The sequence below is a fragment of the Coptis chinensis genome, chromosome 3 (assembly GCF_015680905.1).
Source record: "Coptis chinensis isolate HL-2020 chromosome 3, ASM1568090v1, whole genome shotgun sequence".
Classification (NCBI taxonomy): Eukaryota; Viridiplantae; Streptophyta; class Magnoliopsida; order Ranunculales; family Ranunculaceae; genus Coptis; species Coptis chinensis.
Genome location: NC_141458.1, coordinates 3,675,264 through 3,695,683, shown reverse-complemented (window position 1 = coordinate 3,695,683; position 20,420 = coordinate 3,675,264). Strand labels below are relative to the sequence as shown.

At 35.8% G+C, this 20,420-nt stretch overlaps 3 protein-coding genes across 4 annotated transcripts; 2 read left to right on the top strand and 1 right to left on the bottom strand.

Annotated features, from left to right (window-relative positions):
- The first annotated feature begins 193 nt into the window (after positions 1-193).
- Positions 194-4,440, top strand: LOC147507339 (putative transcriptional regulatory protein At2g25830). The gene is given in 8 exon segments (XM_086600066.1): positions 194-438; positions 517-692; positions 1,918-1,979; positions 2,934-3,090; positions 3,239-3,433; positions 3,435-3,517; positions 3,736-3,856; positions 4,048-4,440. Coding segments are annotated over 8 exon segments (1,095 nt in total). The 5' UTR covers positions 194-230; the 3' UTR covers positions 4,141-4,440.
- Positions 4,441-5,985: 1,545 nt separating this feature from the next.
- Positions 5,986-8,604, top strand: LOC147507338 (uncharacterized). Its single transcript, XM_086600065.1, has 10 exons — positions 5,986-6,004; positions 6,106-6,300; positions 6,384-6,460; positions 6,549-6,777; positions 6,864-7,018; positions 7,138-7,183; positions 7,281-7,372; positions 7,505-7,601; positions 7,886-7,942; positions 8,150-8,604. The coding sequence occupies exons 2-10, from the start codon at positions 6,151-6,153 to the stop codon at positions 8,354-8,356; spliced, it is 1,110 nt and encodes a 369-aa protein (XP_086456191.1). The 5' UTR covers positions 5,986-6,004; positions 6,106-6,150; the 3' UTR covers positions 8,357-8,604.
- Positions 7,971-11,582, bottom strand: LOC147507337 (putative glycosyltransferase At5g03795). 2 transcript variants are annotated; one of them, XM_086600064.1, is made up of 3 exons: positions 11,345-11,582; positions 10,237-10,586; positions 7,971-10,067 (listed from the first exon to the last, which is right to left on the bottom strand). In XM_086600064.1, the coding sequence occupies exons 2-3, from the start codon at positions 10,549-10,551 to the stop codon at positions 9,399-9,401; spliced, it is 984 nt and encodes a 327-aa protein (XP_086456190.1). In that variant the 5' UTR covers positions 10,552-10,586; positions 11,345-11,582; the 3' UTR covers positions 7,971-9,398. The 2 variants fall into 2 exon arrangements, with proteins under 2 accessions (XP_086456190.1, XP_086456189.1); XM_086600063.1 differs by lacking the exon at positions 11,345-11,582 and having other exon boundaries at positions 10,237-10,549.
- Between the last annotated feature and the right edge of the window lie 8,838 nt (positions 11,583-20,420).

Here is a 20,420-nt window from a genome sequence, read left to right as displayed (position 1 = left end):
CAAAAAAGAATTGTAAATGGGCATATATAATATATGAAATAAAACAGATTGGCGTACAAGGTACTAATAAGCCTGTATTACTGTATATATATGCGATAATAAGCCTGTATTACTGTATATATATAGATATCGCGAGATCATGTCTTTTATGCCGTTTCACCAACATTCATTTTCCACCAGATTAAGCCACGCGGATCGTGTTTTCACAAATTTGACCCATATATCTAACTATGGACCCAAGTCCCAACCCATTCATGGCCCAGCCCACTATCGCCATTACTCCTCACTCCTCATTCCTCAGTCTCAAAACCCAAAACCCAACCAAAAACCTCTGTAGCAGAAATCAAATGAGCTCTCCAATTAGACTTGTTGGCGCATTTCTCCACAAATTCTCAAATGGTGTTTCTTTAAATTGCCCCAAGTCTATTGCCTTTCCAAGTAAGTCTCTCTCTCTCTCTCTCTCTTTGAAATATCAATGGAATTACAGAGATAATGTGTTTCTTAATGTGTTTTCAGGAAATGGTTTGGTGGACAAAAGTGCATTATTATATGGTTCATCTTGTTGGTATAGTTCAAGGGGTTTGTTTGAAATGAAGTGTAATAATACTAATAATATGACTTCAGTTAGACGAATATGGACTTGTTCTCCTCTTTGTATGGGCAGACGTTCTAGCAAAATTGCAGAAAGAAAGGTACTTTACTAACTTGTGTATTTTTTAGTATATAGAACTAATTGATGTTGTCTTATCCATTAATTAACTTTTTTTTTTAATCATGAATGATTTTACGCAAGTAGATGACAAGCGCGATAAAAATGCGCTATGTTAATTTGTGTCTTTTCACAGGAAATGTATTTTAGGACTCCCACTTTTACATTGATTAGTAAATAGGTTCGAAAGAAAATATCTCAGTATTTAAAAATAGGTTGAAACTGATTTGAGCAGTTTTGTTGGAAAAAAAAGAGAAGCATATGTATGGAGTTGACTGAAGAAGTAATTGTTTGTCCATATAGGTCTAATTTTATAACTTCTGTAACTTAATTGGGTAGTCAGTTCTATTACTACACGACCCGATTGTTCCAATTGCTCCTGATGGTTAGCAACCTTGCACTGTCAAGCTAAAAGCTGTTATGTGTGTGATCAGATTTGATTTTTCAGTAAACTCTCCATTTCGATTTAAGAAAATTATGATTTGCTGCACAAAGTATGAAAATATAACTATCTTACTGGATTTTCATTATGTTGAATTTTGACCATCTAAGCTAGAACATCAAACCTTGAGGATTTTAAGCTAAAAATACCATCCTTGCTCATGTTCTATGACTCACGAGTTGATATATCTCATACCTCATCTTTTCTTTTGATTTTTATTTTATTTACTTGAGTCTAATTCTATGGATGGGAATTTCCGATGCATGGTGTCTTTGGAAACAGCTTTTAGATCTTACTGAGTTTTGGTGAATCACAAACAGTTTGCAAGTACCAATATTGTCACTGTTTTGTAAATCTTCCAGTACGTAAGTTGCAGAATGTGTAACACTTTGGTTCTGATTTATGGTTGTTTTGGTCATGTAAAATTCCCTGATGGTTTAGGTTTGGGTTACTTTCTGATGTTGAAACAAGTGAACCAGATGTACTGATTAGAGAATAGATGACCCTACGAACCTGCTGAAACTTGTTTCCAGATGTGGGTGCCATGAATTAATTAATTTTTTTGGTCGTGGGATGAAGCTTGGGTTGGTTGTTGGTTCGTGTAAATGTAATTATCGGTTAAAAAACATTGTACTCATTTGATTTGTTTTTATGTTTCTAATATGGTATGAATTGTTTTTATGCAGTGGTCTATTGTAATATATGTGTGAAGGGCTGAATTTATTGGTGTCCTTTACTTAGCTTTTTATGTGTGTCTGATATGCAGAATGCTCAAAATGCCAAGAAGGCAAAGAGGTACTGCAAAATTGGAAAGGAAATAGTCTCAGCGTAAGTTCATCAGGTCGTCACCTATTTTCATTGTTTTAATATCTGCTGTGTTTTCTCCTGAATTGTGATTTTAATCTGTTTCAGTTAGTTCGAACTTTTGAATTGACGCCTTGTTATTTAAGTCATAGTTGGATTTCTTCCCTTATAACAGGTCCCCTACTACTTATGTTTATGGCCATGCCCAGTTAAAAAACCTGTCATACCTTTATTCTCATTAAATATTTCAACTGAATTTGAAATATCCAAGCCTCCCAGTTAAAGCATTACCTTAAGTGAGCTTCATATGGCTAGTAATTTGGGATGAGCTTAAAAGTTACTAAGATATATGTCAAATCAAGGGATACTACACAAACGCCAACAGAACAACTTAACTTTGATCAGACACTAGCACTGTAGCATGCCTTCTGCACCTTGAGGTGTAAGGCTGGTTTTGCTGATAGTCGGCATTATTGCTAGAAGATAAGGAACATTGCGTGGTACAAGAAAGATGATATATACATGTATCATCAGATGAAAAACAAGCATTTGCATGACAAAAGAAATAGCATAGCCTTCTCTAGAAGAGAAGGTACAAAAGACGAAGAACATGAATTGAATCTTCTAGGACTTCTTGCGTTCCCAAAATAGTTCACTGGCATTGACTCAAATAAAATTCCACAATAAAAGACGAAGAGCAGGAATAGAATCTTCTAGGACTTCTTTTACTTTCCTGGGTGCGTGCAATTCTCTAATCCAATAAAAACTCAAAATGTTTCTGGTTGCAAGCACCCAGGAAAGTGAAAGAAGAGAAAGGATAATGATTTTTTTTTAAGCTTGTGGTAAACAATCCATGAAGTGCGTCAGTGTGTGAAGGTGTGAATCGCCATTGTTGTCATTTATAGATCTTGCAACTATAGAACTATTTCCTGCATGAACTAATATTCCATTAATGTTGGTGATACTTCAACAATGCAGGGTTAAAAGAGGTGGTCCTAATACATTATCAAATACTGCTTTGGCTACTGTTATAGAAAGAGCCAAGGAGCTAGATGTACCCAAGGAAATTGTCGACCGCAACATTAAAAGGGCTTCTGAGAAGGGACAAGAGGCTTACATCGAAAAATTCTATGAGGTAAGGTGCCATTATGTTTTAATGTGCGGCTATTATGTGTTCTATCTCTGTGATTTCAACCGCAGAGTTCAGCTCTCTTAATGAGTGTGCTCAAGTCTGGTACTAAAAAAATTGAAATTGACTTGTTACAATACTGATGCTAATTTAGGTTTATGGTTTTGGTGGAGCTGGCATGATAGTTGAGGTCTTAACAGATAAGGTTAACAGATCAGTGGCAGCTGTTAGGGAGGTGGTGAAGGACTGTGGTGGAAAGATGGCAGATCCAGGATCTATCATGTTCAAGTTTAGGCGTGCTCGAGTTGTGAATGTAAAGGCGGTAGATGCTGACAAGGACCAGCTCCTTTGGGATTGCATTGGATGCTGGGGCTGAAGATGTTATTGAGCCTCCAGTATATGAAGATGACCCAGAAGAAGATAGCTCAGAAAGGTACACGTCTGCTTGTGTATGTGTGTGTATGGGTTGAAAGGTACAAGTCTGCTTGTGTGTGCGTGTCCTGAAAGTATTTCCAACTCTAATTTTATGTTTTTGACAAAGAGACGCAAACAATCTTATCAATAAATGAACATCTACCTCTGCGCGTGCATATACAGTAACAAGGTATTCTTACTTATGGCATTCTCCTGGTTGATGATTTGATTTTGTAGTTACTATAAGATTGTAAGTTCCGCAGAGAACTACGCAGCCATACTAACAAAGTTACGCGAAGAAGAAATAGCATTTGAACCTGATAATGGTTCTGAGCTACTTCCAGTAACTACTATCGAGGTATGGTGCTCAATGTTTATATCTTGGATATTATATTTTTTTCTTGGAAACAGCTTTCAAAACACTGGCAATTGATCCCATTTGACAGTATATCTATGTATTGCTTTCGGTGTTGTAAGTTTAAAAGTTTTAATAGGAGCCATCAGTATTATATGCTCAATGTCTTTAGACTGCATTATTGTTGTTTGTAGGTAGATGATGAAGCAATGGACCTGAACAAGGAACTTATGTCCAAATTACTCGAACTTAATGACGTTGATGCTGTTTATACAGACCAAAAATGATGGAAACTGGACTTACAATCATTTCTGTTGTGACTGACTTCTGATGCAGCAGGCTATTGTAGCAAAATTTTCAAGGCTAGGATTTGTTCGTTCTTGGTTAGTTACATATGTTTCCATATCAATGTAAAGAGTTTCTTTCTTACATCTCAAATTTTTCTTGGCGAAAAATCTGGCATCTGTCGGAGATTTGTAGATTGCTCATAGAACAAATAATATTCATGTAAAACCATGCATTTCCTTTGTGAAGGGCAATAGCCAAATTTTAAATAATAAAACTAAGTTATTATGAGCAGCTTGAAATGCAGCTTTATGTTTGGTAGTACTAAAATCCTCATTGTACTTCTGTCTGATCTTTCAGTACACGACACTAAAAATTGTGTCCAACGGTATCCATGGATAGTGAGTTTGGACCAAAAGTCGCATCACTATAGTTCGTGTTGCTTAACCAATCCACTCTTACAGATTTTTCAAGAAATTCATCAACTGTCAATTGCCGTGCGAACTAGGGAAGGAGCAAATAAATTGATTACGTTAATAGTATCAGAAAGACAGAAACTAGAAAAGTTATTAAGTACCTACAAATTTGACATCCCAAGATCAGGATTCCTTAACCCCCCTCTCGAAAGATCAGGATCAGCTGACAGAATCTCCATGTTAATTGCAAGCTGAAACCATAGCCTCATTTTGATATTTGTTGCCTGTGACTCAACAGATTTGCCACTTATGAGTTATTTATATTGATCAAATTTATTGAACCAGGCAACCAGCATTGGGCACTCAGGCGGGTAGATGGGTTAGATAACTGGTAAGTTTTGATTAATTAGGCAAGCCATTTCTGAATACAGAATTGAATCGAAATCAGATAGACTTGTCATTGTTAATTATTTCTAACCAATATAGGGGGGGAATGGTTCACCCGTTCAACCAGCATATGCATGAGTCAGGTTGTTTGAAACAAGGAGAGTTTTGGGCTTCATGGATTAGGCTTGAAAGCTGAAAGTAACAACGAGGTTTAATAGTGGGTTTGTTCACCTAATGAATGCCTTAGTCCTTCATAACTCTTGCTAATGTTCAAGTCTGATGATATCACTTGTCTCAAACTAGCATAGTGGTTGTTGGGCATATGTAGCAAACTACCACCCTTTGAATATTGAGCGATGGCAAATAAATTGGTTTAACTAATTTAGACGCATGTTCAGTTGTTCACTGTGAACTTTCCCATTTGCATGACTGAGCCAGAAACTAAATTTGGTAAAATCAAACTAGCCAAAAAATACAGTTCTTTCTGTCAACGTCTGATCAGTCCTAGGGAATAAGGTGGCCTCTAATTATGTTTTAGGTATATATCTATCCACCATTAACTAGTTTTGATCAAGAAGTAAAATAATCTTTTGGTGAAGAGTGGATCCGTGCCAAATTCTGCCAACTAACATTGATAACTAATGGAGTGGGTCTGTTGCATGAAACTACACAGTATCACGCACTGAAATCATTCCCCCATATTATGTAAGCATCATCTTTACATTGCCTGCTCTTTGACCAAAATAAGAACATTATTCCTTCATCTTTCACCATTTTCCACTCTACTCTGTGTCTATTCTCTCCCACCAATTATTTTAACACAAAATCTAGAGTAAGTACGCATACTATCTGGGACTTTCACCAGTAAAAGTTGAGAGTGTATTGCATAGTAAGATACTGGATCTAGATTCTCTTAGTCCTGCATACCGGTACAGTCAGCGCAGGCTAGAAATGCTATTATTTTAACCCTTTGTCGAAAATTCAAAAACTACCCCCACAAAATGAACAAAATACAAGGGTAGTGAAGTAATTTTGTTATCCAGTAACTGTAAAGTTGCTCAAGGTAGACAAGTACTCAACACACAAAATCAGAAACAAAAAGTGTCTGCTTCTTTATTTTGTCTATTTAAAATCCGACTTGTCTTAACTTGTTATAATAAACAGGAAAAGACTCCCACTTACATTTCTACATACGAGAGAGAGAGAGAGATGGATGTAACGGAAAGTTTCGGAACGAATTACATAAGTTTAGATGAAGCATATCGGCCTCTACCTTCACTGTACTTAGCATTCTTGTTGATTTGGTTGGTATCAGCTTTCTTATGGGCTCTTAATACATGGAAAAATCGTCATTTTCAGGTAATTATTGTCCATTTTAGAAGAAATGAAATATAAAGTTTATGTATTTGATGTTTATCTGATGTCTGTTTGTATTAGAACAGACAAATAATTTGCAGTGGACACTCTCCACCATTCCAGTGATTAAAGCTTTACAACTTTGCCTATCCTTTCTGTTTTGGTAAACCAGCCATGCTCTCTTTATTGATTGTGAGTTTTGTAGGGGAATGTGATAATTGTTCATGTTCAATTTGGTGACTTTTATGTAGGTACTCGTGTTGTAATCTACAGATATGCTCTCTGTGGATGTCTTTTGGGGTTTATGTTACAGGGGTCTTATTTCAGACTGCTTCTTTTGTCTCCTTCTTACTTATATCACACGGTTACTGTATCATGTATGAGCGTCTTTCATTACCCGAGCGAAGAACAACAACTGCTTTAGGGTGTATCTTTTACTTGACTCTGATTGGTTACAGAGCTTCTGTACCTTACTTTACAGTAAGTTTCCAGTTTCCTTATTCGTTACTACTGTTTGCCCGATACTTTTTGATGCTTCATTTTCACATGTTGCTTCTGTGGTACAGGGCCTTCTGGTGCTCAACTATTTTATATCGTTTTATGTTATCTTCCACCGCGTTTCACAAAATCTCTTATTGTTGCGTGAGCAACTGAGTTTTATAGAAGATGAAGATATTCGGATTATGCATGATGCTATATACACAAAATACACCATGTTCAAGTAGGTGACTGCCAATCAGATATGTCAATTCTCATTATCGACTTCTTTTCTTGTAAGAACAAAATGTGATAATATTCTAATGCAAGTTCTTTTCTGTTGTTTGCTTTTGCTCGATTCAGGAAATTCCAAAATGTTATGCAGATAGTAGCTGTCACAGAAACACTGGTGTGCAAATAATAGTTTCCTCATGTTTCCTTATCTTAATTTATATACTAAATTATATATTCCGTGTATACATAGCACTTATGTACTGAATCTACAGATTTACATAAGCATGGATGATGCGCCAGATAATTTCTGGCTCCGTCTATTAGTTCGAGAATGGGCACAATTTTGCATCTTCTTGTATATTGGGTATGTCTTAGTAACTGTGATACTTTGTAACAGCTAATTACGTCAATTTGGAGGTTTCCATACTAAAATAATATCACAATCCATCTAGCTTTCTTTAAATCTATGTTTGATAACAGCTTTTCTGCCTCTCAGGTGGACTTTTAGATCACAAGAGTTGTCTCCTCGTTTTTCTGTCATGCCTACTATGAAGTCTCATGGGAAGAGAATAGTACCTCCCATATACAGCATTGTAAGATCCGTTTTCCTTGAGATAATCAGTTTTTGTGTGTTTCGTCTTTCAGGATATTATTCTTATTATGCCTGTGAAAAGGGCATTCATAACTGCACAAATGCTTTTTGCTCCTTTATCAAGCATGTCATAGGTGCTACAGTAGACGTGAAATCATGCTCTTCTATTACATATTCCGCCTTTTGTTATGCTATCAGATATCTTTATGTACCAAGTATTCTGACAAATATCTCTCGTTTATAAGACCTACTGAAATATTGGTTCTCATTAATACATAATTGCAGGAAATGAATGCAGAGGATTTCAAAGATTTCAGCTACCAGGGATGGCATATTGGAGTTGTAAGTGGGTTTCATTGTTGCTCCTTTATGGTTTACTTTGCCCTTTCATAAATAGCATCAAATAACATAAATAGCATAACAGTTGATACAAATCATACAATGATACCCTTAAATTGGCTACCCAACCTAGGCCATTACATTGTTATGTAACTTTCACTGAATACTACTTTTTATGGGTACTAAAATACTATATATGCCAATGCGCAGCCAACAGCTCCCGCACATGCCAAAATTTCTACAGATTCACATCTAATTATAGTTCAGCACCCTCATGCATATAAGGCTTTTCCAGAAAGACGTGACTCTCACAGCATAACCAATGCAGCTAGCACAACAGCAAGTCTGACTACTGACATGAGTGGTGACACTGCTCTGTGTTTGATACATAGTGACTGTAAACAAATTGTACAATGACCAAACAGGTCTGATAGCCTCGTTTAGCTCACTGTAGAGGAAAATAGCTGCAGCAATGGGATAATTCCATGACCGCTTAAATCCAATAGATATTCCTCGCATTTTTTTGCTTCTTCTGTGACCAACCATAGAATGAGAAGTGCAAGAGATTGATATCTCCCCATATTTTTGTAAATATACTGAAATGTCATTTATAATAGCTTTACTGTATACTCCAATGAATAAAAAAGCTCTTGTGCATTCGTTTCTTTTGGAGTTGTAATTGGTGACTTAGAACATTGTTCAAATGAATGAAATCTCTAATTGACCACTACCTCAAAGATTAGAAGTTTACTCTCTCTCTCCCCTACTTTGTTTTTCCCCTTTTCCCTTTTAGGATGTGGATCATAAGTCTAGATATTGGGTGGAATGTCTTGGATGTCTTGCTGGATATACTTTAACTTCCAAGTTGCCATTCATTTAGATCTCTGTTTTTGACAGGCTCATCTTCTTGTATTTGATTTGGTTTGGTAACTAAACACATAATTGAGAGTTCAATCTGAACTTATCCTTTCATATCTCCAGTGTAGATATAGATCACAAGTCTCGTTATATATTAGAACTTGTTTTCGAATCCAGATTACATTTATTCTGATTAGTAGTAAGAGTAACTTGGGATTAGTATTGTGGATTAGATTTATCAGGATTCATGAAAATCATTGCACTTTCTTTTGGCCAAACTTTGTTCACTGAAGTACCTAAAAGGTTCATTGAGTTTTCCTTACATCCTGCATCTTAAAGCTTTCCGATTCCCATAGTTCATGTTCAGTAAATTTGTATTACAGACTGCCAATGCTTCACCTGTATCTACAAAGAACAGTTAATGGAGTACCAGCTCTTCCATTTTCTGTCTATTCTTTTTTGTTTTTACACTCCGATCCAAGCAAATCCACCTCTTTTGAGATTCTTATTTCCACTTATTTGGATTCAGGTCTCTTCTCCTTATGGGTTGTTTTGTATTTCTCTGTACAGTAACGTCTATGACAAAACCTCAACTGCACATTTATTTGGGTTTTAGCATGAAAACTCTGCTGTTCCATATTGAGTGGAGGGTCATATGAAAGAGGTCGTACTTCACAGGCTTTGGGTGCCAAAGAAAATGTCGTTGCACTTTCTTCACCGCCAACTGCATTGCGATATACTTCTCATATGGGATAGAGAGGAGTATCTCTTTCAGATTAGGAATATCTTTCTCCGCAATGATGACTGAAAACACATCCCAGTTCAGAACATCAAAAAAAGGAGGCACAAAATTGTCAGATATAATCACGGGGACACACTCATAGAAGATTGCTTCTACCACTCTTGGACTGTTGACCTCGAAACCTTTAGCACAGATACAGTACTTGCTGGTTTTCATGTGCAGGATGTAATTCATTTTGCTAGCAACACCAAAAGGCATTCGGCTAAATATTTTCATGTCGGGGTCCTTATTCTCCCAATGCGAGAGAAGGATAGGACGGAGATAACCGTGCATGCTCCCTGCAAAGAAAGCAAGTATCGACCTATTGGAAGGAGGTTCTCCTCCAACATCTCTGAGAGGATTTCTTGCTGAGTGCACATATGTTTCTGGAAGGGACACATCTTTTCCTATTTTAAACCCTTGTGTAACATCAGCACTGCACATAGATTTGATGCAGCGTTCCATATGGTGTCTCGTCTCATACGGGGCCTGCAAAGATTCAGTTGATCAGCAGAAGTCCTATACTTGTGTTTCCTAGATATTAAAGAATACGATGTCAGAATAAACAAGGACATGCCATATCAAGGGACTTGTTATGCAGCCTCTACCATGACCAAAAGGAAGAGCATATTTAAAGCGAAACATTTTGGAAGTATACCCAGTCGTGGCAGGCAACAAAAAAGTGATCTGCTCCACCAGTTCTGTTCCAGAAGGAATATTTCGCCGCAATCATGTTTGTGTAGCTCCTTAAATATGCAGCTAGGTTTGTCCGATCGTGCGAGTTAGGTGCATATAAGGAAAACTCCAACATCCGTGTACTGAAAGGCATGTAGAAAAGGTGAGCTTTTCTAGGGTCTTTCACAATGAATTTTTTGTTTCCCTCCATCAGTTTCATAAACCACCCTTCAGAGGCATAAATCCCCTTCAGAATTGGCTGATGGAATATAGGTTTTTTCCCCGTCTCTGTAGACATAAACTTTGAGTAGGCGGTTCATTAGTTCATAGCTCCTGCAGATGTAGTCATGTTATATGTTAAACCACGAAGGTTATTATATGGATTCTTTACTCCGTGAAATTTTGGATAGATAACTGTGCCTGTTTTAACTAAACTAGCCATTCAAATGAAGCAAGTTAGAATTTTTTTGAACAGAAGCCTAATGTCAGGATTATTAGGAGCCTTCAGTGATAGAATCTTGAAAGTAGTCATAGAAGAATAATTTTGGCAATCCGTATGCATCTTTTGGTAGTGAACTGAAAACTTTGTCACCTGGGTAGGGGACATGGGTACTACTAGAAAATCTGTGTGTAGTATCCAAGTTTAACATGGTTGGTACAGGATAGAGTTGCATACCAACAAACAACAATGAGTTTAGGCTAGCCAGGAGAACTAGACCCAACCTCATACCTAGTAAAATTACTTGTGTGGAGATTAGGCAGTTTGTTCTAAAGGCTAGAAATGTGGCTTAAACTTTAAAATATAAAAGAAAGAATCAGAAGCAATATCTTAATATCAAATAGTCACAAATGGTTTTTATCTTAATATATGCTACAACCTTTATTTTCTTTTCTCCTCAATTACTTCAGAAAATGGTTTTTATTTACTCAGTAGTACTGCGTCACCAACGTATTTTATCCTTAAATTGTAACAGTCTAACTCAAGTCTAAATTGCCAAGAAGTTTCTAAAGAACAGCTCAATTTACAACAATGAGGACTTCGACGAAGTAACTTATATCAGGCGTAGAATCTTGATACAATGATACCTTACCTTTTAAACGTGGAAACATTTCGATAGAGAGGTGCATATAGTTCTTGATCATTCCTTGTTATAGGAGCATTCATAATCTGTAATCTCGCAGATAAAAGTTGCTGATCACGTACAGTAGACCATTGTGGTTTCTGCACCAATAGACAACAAAAGAAAAAACAGAAAAACCATGAAACGCTTTAGTAATAATGTTCATCTCAATCACTTGCACTCCAAAAACAAACTCTAAGCTAGGAAATCAAACCAGTTTACTAGCAGAAGCTCTCCGCCGCAGCAGTAAACTATTCATTTCGGAAATTGTCATGACTGATTTTGGTGGCAAATGACTAATCAACATTTTCTCGATTGTGGTCTTATTTGTAACCACTGATTCATTTGTAATGGAAGAACCAATTTGCAATTGAAAAGGTGCTTCATTGTCGGAAACACTTGTTGGTTCATCCTGCATTGTTGAAATAACATGTTCAGGTTCATGACCTCTTTCTATTGCAGAACGATTTTCTGGAACTTGAACAATATTCCTATTCAGCTCAGAAACTTCCTTTCTTGGCGATTCACCTTCTGCTCCACCAGTCATATCTAGTTCATCAAGGTCAAGTTCCCAGACATTTTCTGTTTCAAAATTGTTCTTTAAATCTCTGACGACCCTTCCTTTTGTTTCACTATCGTCTTCAAGTTCTTCCCATATACTTGAAAGTTCGGCAAAATTGTCCACCTCACCAACCATAGATGAATCAATCAACTTCGGGTCACGTAAAACGGGAATATGTAAGCTGCTATATTCTTCTAACAGAATCCTACTGTCAGGAAACAAGTATGCTAAACTGTCTATATTAAGTGTCAATGTCTGTAGTACTAAAACACTGAAGGCCATAATCCCAATGAACACAATTAATCTTCTGGGTTCCACTTGGCATAATAATTTTTTAAATTGAGCCATATCTTCCATTCCACCACCTTATCAATAACTAACCCAAAATATGAAGTGAATCACTTTGAAGATCGATCGAATGCTGCTCATCCGGATGAACCCCTGAAAGTTTACTGAACTCAATCAAGATGATGAGGGCACAAAATACAACATGATACAAATCCTTCAAACTTGACAAATGGATCACACAAACAAAACTAGTTGAATATAAATAAGAAATCCAAATGACTCAACTTTCAGCTCAAAATCATTCATACACCGCTAAGAAAATCCCGGCCTTTTCCTCGTTTGGGATTCAAGATGCTTATAAACTGATTTTGATCATTTTGGCTGGTAAAAAAGACTGGAAAGAAATGAAACCCAAAATCCAACAATCCCCATTGTGGCATTTGGAGACTTGGAGAAGCAATCAAAACTAAACTAAACAAGTAAACAAGAGCATGAAACACTGACTACTCTGCCTTTGGGATTGTGAAAAATGTATGAAAATAAAACATGAATTTTTTTCTAAACAAAGCAACTGGCCAAATGGGAGTTCAAGACATAAGACTCTACATTGGAACAACAGAAGAAGCATTCCAAGCTCAGATACTTGAACTTACATTTTGTTTTCGATGAACGATACTTGAACTTTTATATAAAGAACCAACGTAATGATTTTCAAGATTTTAACATGGAAAGTCTACTTAAAAGTTAAACCATAATCAAGACACAACTAAGGCTTTCCACTGATCAATCGAAGAAATGAACATGCAAAATTCTAAGCATAAAGCAACAAAAGTCAACCTTCAACTAACTGCACATAACATGCCTGCAAGGTTGGTTGTTAATGCAAATATGCAATGTGCCAATATGACAAGAAGCTAGCACTACTTGATACATACAAATGAATAGTTTTTTGCATCAAACTGATATTCCAAAGATAGATATTTTTTTGTTTGATTAAATCATTTTTTTTTGATAATCCATCTCTTCTCCTCAAATATAATATATATTTTGTTTTACAAGAAATCAAGTTAGTGTTTAAAAATAAAATAGCATGAGTAAAATTGTATTAAATGATTTATATTCAAATTCTTCGAGCGGTTATTACAATATAAAACAAACATTTTTTAGAATTGAGAATCGGCATTTAGTATTCGAGAGGATGAGCCATTCAGCAAAGATTCAAAGATTCATAGGAAAAACAAACTTTAACCCTTAATCTATTTAGTAATCCTTTAAGATGTCCCACAAAGTGTTAAGACTTAAGAAGGAAATAATAAATATTTTTAGTTGAATAGATTATATTTATGTGAACTGGAAAGAATCATTTAACTGCTGGCCTTGGTTCTGGTTGGGGTTTAGGTTGAAGATGGTCCGCAGGTCTCATTCAGAAAGAACAATTTTAAGCTAAAACAGTTTGGTGATTAAATAGATCAGCCCTGAGCACGCGTGGAGGTAAGTAGGTACGCCCTCTCCCTTCTAAAACATAAACAAAACAAAAAACACTAAACAGAAAACCTACACGAGTCAGAAATTAGCAATGGTTAGAACTGATGGACAACTCCATAAAGTAGGTAGAGATAGAGATAACTAGGAACTACCTGAGACTTTATGTAATTTGCTCGATAGCCACTGGCATCTGTTCTGACTTCTGATTCCCACAGTTCGTGTTCAGTAAGTTTGTGTAATATGGAACAAACTTTTTCCCGATGCTTTCAACAGTATATACAAAGAACACTTGATTGAGTACCACCTAATCACTCTTTCATTTTGTTTATTCATTTTACACTGCGATCCAACCACAACCACCAGTTTTGACATTTCAAATTTCCCACTTGTTTGGATTCAGATCTCTTCTCCTTGATTGTGGGATATTTCCACTTCACAAAGAACAATGTCGACCTCGTACTGCATATTTGCTTGGGTTTCAACATAGAAAACTCTTTTTCCTTTTCTTGGGGAGAGAAGAATCGGGTCCGGCGTAGTTCAATTAGATGGTATTTATAGGATTCGGGGTGGAGATCCTTCGACACGCATGTACCCTTTGTGTACAAATGTAGGGTAGAGATCGTGAATGAGGCCGGAGTGGTTTTGGTGTAAGTCATGCTCCCGATTGGGAGTTGGTAGCGGTAGTCCCTATTTTTCGGTGGTGGGAAATACAAATAAGATTTTGGCAATGATTACATCTGGTGGGGCGCCGCTCTCGGCAAAGTGTTAGATCAAGTATCTTTGTTCGTATTCACCTACTTGTATGAGTTAAATTTCGCAGATCGGTCTTGGAGGTCCAGCGTTGAGGTCGCTTGTGTTTCGTCCCGCAATGTTCTTAGTGGGGATATTGCTCCCTTACACACACACTAAGAATTATGAGTCGCCGCAGATCGGTCTTGGAGGTCGATGCGTTGAGGTCGCTTGTGCTTCGTCTGCAATGTTCCTTAGTGGGGATATTGCTCCCCTACAGTCATATTGTCTCTATGGTCTTTATGATTTCTCACTTCACTGCATGGGAATCTAAAGTGTGCGGACATTCTCACTCAACTAACACATAGTTCAGGGGCTAATTCCTTATTGAAATGTTGTACTCTACAAAGATTTACTAATAGCTCAATAGAAGACTTGCATTGGAGGGAAACCACGAAATTATCATATATACTAGATGGTACCTACATGGCTACATGTTACACTTTCCATTCAATATACCATTCAAACTAAAGAGCATTTTGCTAGAATATACCTTTTATTAATATGTGGTTTGTCCTGAAATGATTATTGAAATGGCTTTAGTACCACATATAGACCTAGCATGTTGTGTTCTGATTTCTGACAACACAAACTATACACATGCTATTTTAGCATCCGGGATAGCATGTGCACACATTTGTGGGGTGGGGTCTAAAGTACTAAAATGGCTTTAGTACCACATATAGACCTAGCATCTGCATTAGACTTGAGCATACCATGGCGGAGGCAATCAGGCAGGGTTAAGACTTAAGAGCAATAGTGACGGTTCCCGTTGGGTTAAGACTTAAGAGCAATAGTGACGTTCCCGTCGTAGTTGATTTTTACTAGCCAAGATATAAGCAATTTTTTAGAAGAATAAAATTAAAAATAGAGAAAAATAAATTTATACGTCTGATTTTTGTTTGCCTTAAATTGAACATAGCAAGCGAGAGTGTATTTCTTAAAATCGCAAAAGTGCTAGAAAACTCAGTTAATAAAGGAGAAACTCCATATAGTGTTAGCTATTTGGACATGTTACAATAGCGACGGGAGACAAAACATGAAAAGCTGTATATGATATATATTTAAATCCAAAAACCGAAATCCAGTAAATTTCGACTCTATAGAATTCGGAATTTCAAATTCTTTTGGAATTTCAATTATTTCGACACTATATTTAAATTATCGATTTTTTGAAAAACTGAAATTCTGAGCGAAATTCCGGAGTTTCGTTCGGAATCACGAACTATGATATATATACAGTGGCAGAGCTAGGGGGCCCAGAATATGCCATGGCTCACCCTGGATTCCAACTAAAAAAAATACTACTAGTACTTGCTGCAGTCTTGGTAAAAAACTTTGACCAATAACCCACTATTATCTCTTTTGTCCATAGAATAAAACCTCTTCTTTGCTGATATTGGGTGTGTCTAGGGGGATATGGTAATTTCCACCTAATTAATTTCAATATGTTTTATCTATGGGAATATATGGTCCACACTCCACAGTCCACACCCACTAAAGTTCTGTACGTGCATTTACAAAAACAAAAACGTTTGCATGTGCAAAAAAGGAAACTACCCTGGTAAGCCTTATCTTATCACTCATGCTCCTCCAATTGTTAAGAAGCATACGGAAATGGACATTAGAACAGATGACATTTCACATATTAACAGGAGAAAAGGGAAAAAAAAAAGGGAAATAAAGATTTAAAGATAGACAACTTCTTCAAAAATTATTATATATAAATTAATAAGACTAGAGTAACAAATACTTACAATAAACTATCCTATCCAATTAATTATATTATTTAGCCCAATAAACTAATTAACCTAGCTGATTAGTGGTTGTAATCCTACACTTTCAAAATTGGAAATCTCTGTAATTATGTAAATTAACGTAAATTGATGATTGGATAAAGGCTTAATTACAGAAACATACAGCGTACTTATGTCCTCTTAACACTTGTATCAACATATAATTTTTTTTTAACAAACATATCAATGTACTATGCCCAATTTCACAAAAATAACAAGTGTGTTAATCCTTGGATAAATTAACAATTGTTTGTTTACGTAAAAAATAATTATCTAAAATTTATTAAAAAAAACAAGCAAATTGACGTGTAAACAAACTATTTAATTTGTGTCGCAAATTTGTAGTGCTCACATCGGCTCACCCTGGAACAAATTCCTGGCTCCGCCACTGTATATATATAAACTTTAGGTCCAAACCTCTAAATCTGTAAGAGCAAGTCCAATGGAGGCCTATATGAGTTGCTAAAGGGCCATATTGCACCTCAACTACAAAAATGTCATTCCAATGAGACTGCTAAAAGGGTCTTAAATTTGGAAGGAGTTAAAAACCTAGCCAAAGTTAAGATTTTCGCTAGTAGTTGCTATAATAAGTTTCGGGAGACAGACGACATATTTTCTGTCGTCTGTTGGTTATTTATGTACAAACGGCAGAAACTATGTCATCTGTCTCCCGTTTTAATTAAATAGACGGACAACAGAAACTCTACTATCTGTACCTAGCATACGCAAAAACTGAGAAATCTTGTTCTTCTTTTCATATACATATTCCCTAAAAATTCATAGTCATTCCACTCTATTCATTCCATTCCACTCACTCCACAATCTATTATCATTCATTTCACAACTCAACAATCCACACATCCATTCAACTAACCAAAATTCATTCATTAAACAAATATAATTTAATTCATTCATTAAACATAATCCATACAAACATCAATCAATACAAACATAAAAAAATAAAAATAAAAATAAACTAACTTCGACTCGAACTCTCGTCAAGTTGTTACTTCTTTGATTTACTCCTTCGCCGTGATTCTTGCAATGTCATTTCTAGAATATGCGTTTCTAACTCTGCGACTCTATCATGTGATTTTTGCTTCTCTTCACGTTCGGCCACCAAATAATGATAATATTCGTCGGTTGTAGTCATAAATGAATCGCGCATCACATGCATCATTAGCTGCGACTCGGCACATTGCGTTCTAAGTGTAGCTTACAAAAAAATCAATAACTTTAAGAAAAATCATCACTATAAACCAAATATAATTCAAGTTTCAAAATATAAACCAAATACTAACCTCATCTAGAGTGTCAAAATCCAGAACAAGATTCGAAAGATAACTTTGATCAACATGAGGTATAGAATATGAAATAGTGGCGCCCAAGTGTAGTGATTTTTTACTAGCCAATGTGCATGATATAGGCAATTTTCTAGAAGAATAAAATTAAAAACAGAGAAAAATAAATTTATACGTTTGATTTTTGTTTGCCTTAAATTGAATATAGCAAGGGAGAGTGTATTTCTTAAAATCGTAAAAATGCTAGAAAACTCAGTTAATAAATGAGAAACTCCATATAGTGTTAGCTATAGTGTTAGTTGTCGGGACACGTTACAGTAACGTCTGGAGACAAAACATGAAAAGTTGTACATATATTAATATATAAATATATATATAAACTTTAGGTCCAAACCTCTAAATATATATTGGATACTGTTATTCAGAGTTTCAAACATATGGCTTGACAATAGAGAGATATCAAGGGATTATAATAGCATTATCAACGTGCTGCTAAAAAAAATTGTGACACATCATTATTTTCGCTCGGTCAAAATTGCTAAAACCAGTTTATGTACCAACATATTTTTTTGATATTTTCGGTTTCTATTTCAGACGACAAAACTGTCCCGTAAATTTCAATTTTTTTATTAAAAAATCAAACAAACATTCAAACGGGAATAGTTGTCCCGTCTGTCCCAAATTTTTTTACTAAACAAAAAATCAAAACATTGAAATGGCAAAACTTGATCCGTTCAAAAAATTCAAAAAATGATGATGAATTTTTTTATTACATCCGTTTTAATTTTTTATTAAAAAAATTTGAAAAACTTTTAGACGGCAAAAGTTGACCTGTCCAACATCCGACGGGCTAAAGTTGTCCCACACTCCCTCCGGCGAAAAGGCATGCTAAATTCCCGAAGTCTTTTGGTCGAGAATTTAACAATTGATGAGATAGAAATAGGTGTTTGGCAGTGCGTTGGTGAACGAAATTGCCAAAAAAATTGCTACCTCTCACATTAGAAATGGAATATAACATCATGTTGATGATGCTCTAATGGTGTGCCCGATGTACTAATAACTATAAAGTAGCTTTTTAAGAAGCTCAGGACTTTTTTTTATCAGGGAAACTTTTGTAATTGACTTTCACATAGGAAATACCCATTTTTATGAACAACATTCTACAAGCTAGGGGTGGGAATTTGGCCCTAACGACCCTAACCCGGCCCTGACCGACCCGACCCTAAGCCCTATAAAGCCCTCACAACTAAAGCCCTCCACAGAGTTTAGGGCGGGCCCGGCCCTAATAATGCTTCTGTGCAAGGCTAGGGCTAAGATTCTAAAACATAGGCCCGACCCTAACCAAGCCCTAACCGCCCCCTGTTTCATACTTTCACTATAAATACACATACCATAATTGTTCAACTCTTTTGTTAAATATTTTCAATTAAAATAACATCATCTTTCAGAATTTATCACTTACACCCAAGAGGTACTTCCAATAACTTGTTTTATATAACAAAAACTTGTCAACTTAATTGTACGGTTAACAATGAGCACTAAATTAAAAAAAAAAAGACTTTATTCCTTTGATCATCAAGTCAAAGTCCATAACTTATTATTCTCAATTTCTTTTCTCACTTATTTCTTATAAATTATATTTTTATTCACATCCAAGCCAAGTCAAAACTAAAGGTTTCCTTCCACACCATTAAAGCAAAATGCAGAGCGGACATTTGTAACATAGAAACCAAAAACACCCTTTCCGGGAAAAATGACATTTGTAATCTCAAACATTTCTCCATCACTTGTTCAAAAGCCAATATTTTCATTTCCATATACAAAGCTTGAATCACTTTTAAATTAGAAGAAAGGTAATATTATATTTGTTTGAATTTATTATAGAAATAATTTATGATATTACAAATAGTTTAACAACTTCCATGGTCCTTAACCAAAACTATTATGTTTCTTCTTTATATCTATTACTTCTTCCTTTAAAATGATAATATAATTATTTGTCATGTATTTCAATGTTAAATGTAATTTCAAATGAGGTTTGAGTACAAGGGAAGAACAAATTCGAACTCTCGATGTATTTTCAGTTCATTAGATTGTGGATGTGCATTTTAAATTTTTGGACTTATACAGGATTATTACTAGATTGGTTGGACTTTGAGTTTGTAGATTATTGTACATTTTTGTAATATAAATGAGTTTTAAAACTGATGTAGTAAAAAAAAAGAAAATATATAGGCCCGGCCCTAAAGCCCGACCCTAAAGCCCTTAAAGAGGGCTAGGGTCAGGGTCAGGGCTTGAGGTTTAGACTTGTGACTCGGCCCGACCCGGCCTTATGCTGACTTTAGGGCCGGGCCGACCTGGCCCTAATATCTGAAAGGCTTTAAATGTTTAGGGCTGGGCTAGCCCGACCCGGCCCATTGCCCACCCCTACTACAAGCAATCTACAATTACTGGCAGATTGGAGTTAAATCCTTTGTCAAGACGAAGGAGAGTAACTCTTTACTTTTATTTGATCTAGAAAATCATATGGTACATCTGAGTATAAACTAATAACAGTCTTAAACTTGGTCTAGAAAAAGTTGTGCAGCGTCAAAATAGAACTCATCGTTGGAGAATGATACTCGACTTTAAGCCATATTTTATGTGTATAAACAACATTAATATCAACATCAAGTTCTGAGTAACTTGGACATAAGTTCTTCATTCAAGTCTATTTACATCCCTTCATCATCTACATGCTAACAACAACAATGTAGCCTAAACACACCGAGCATAATATGCATGTTATACTTTCTTTTTGCTAAAGAGTAATTTTGATTATAACT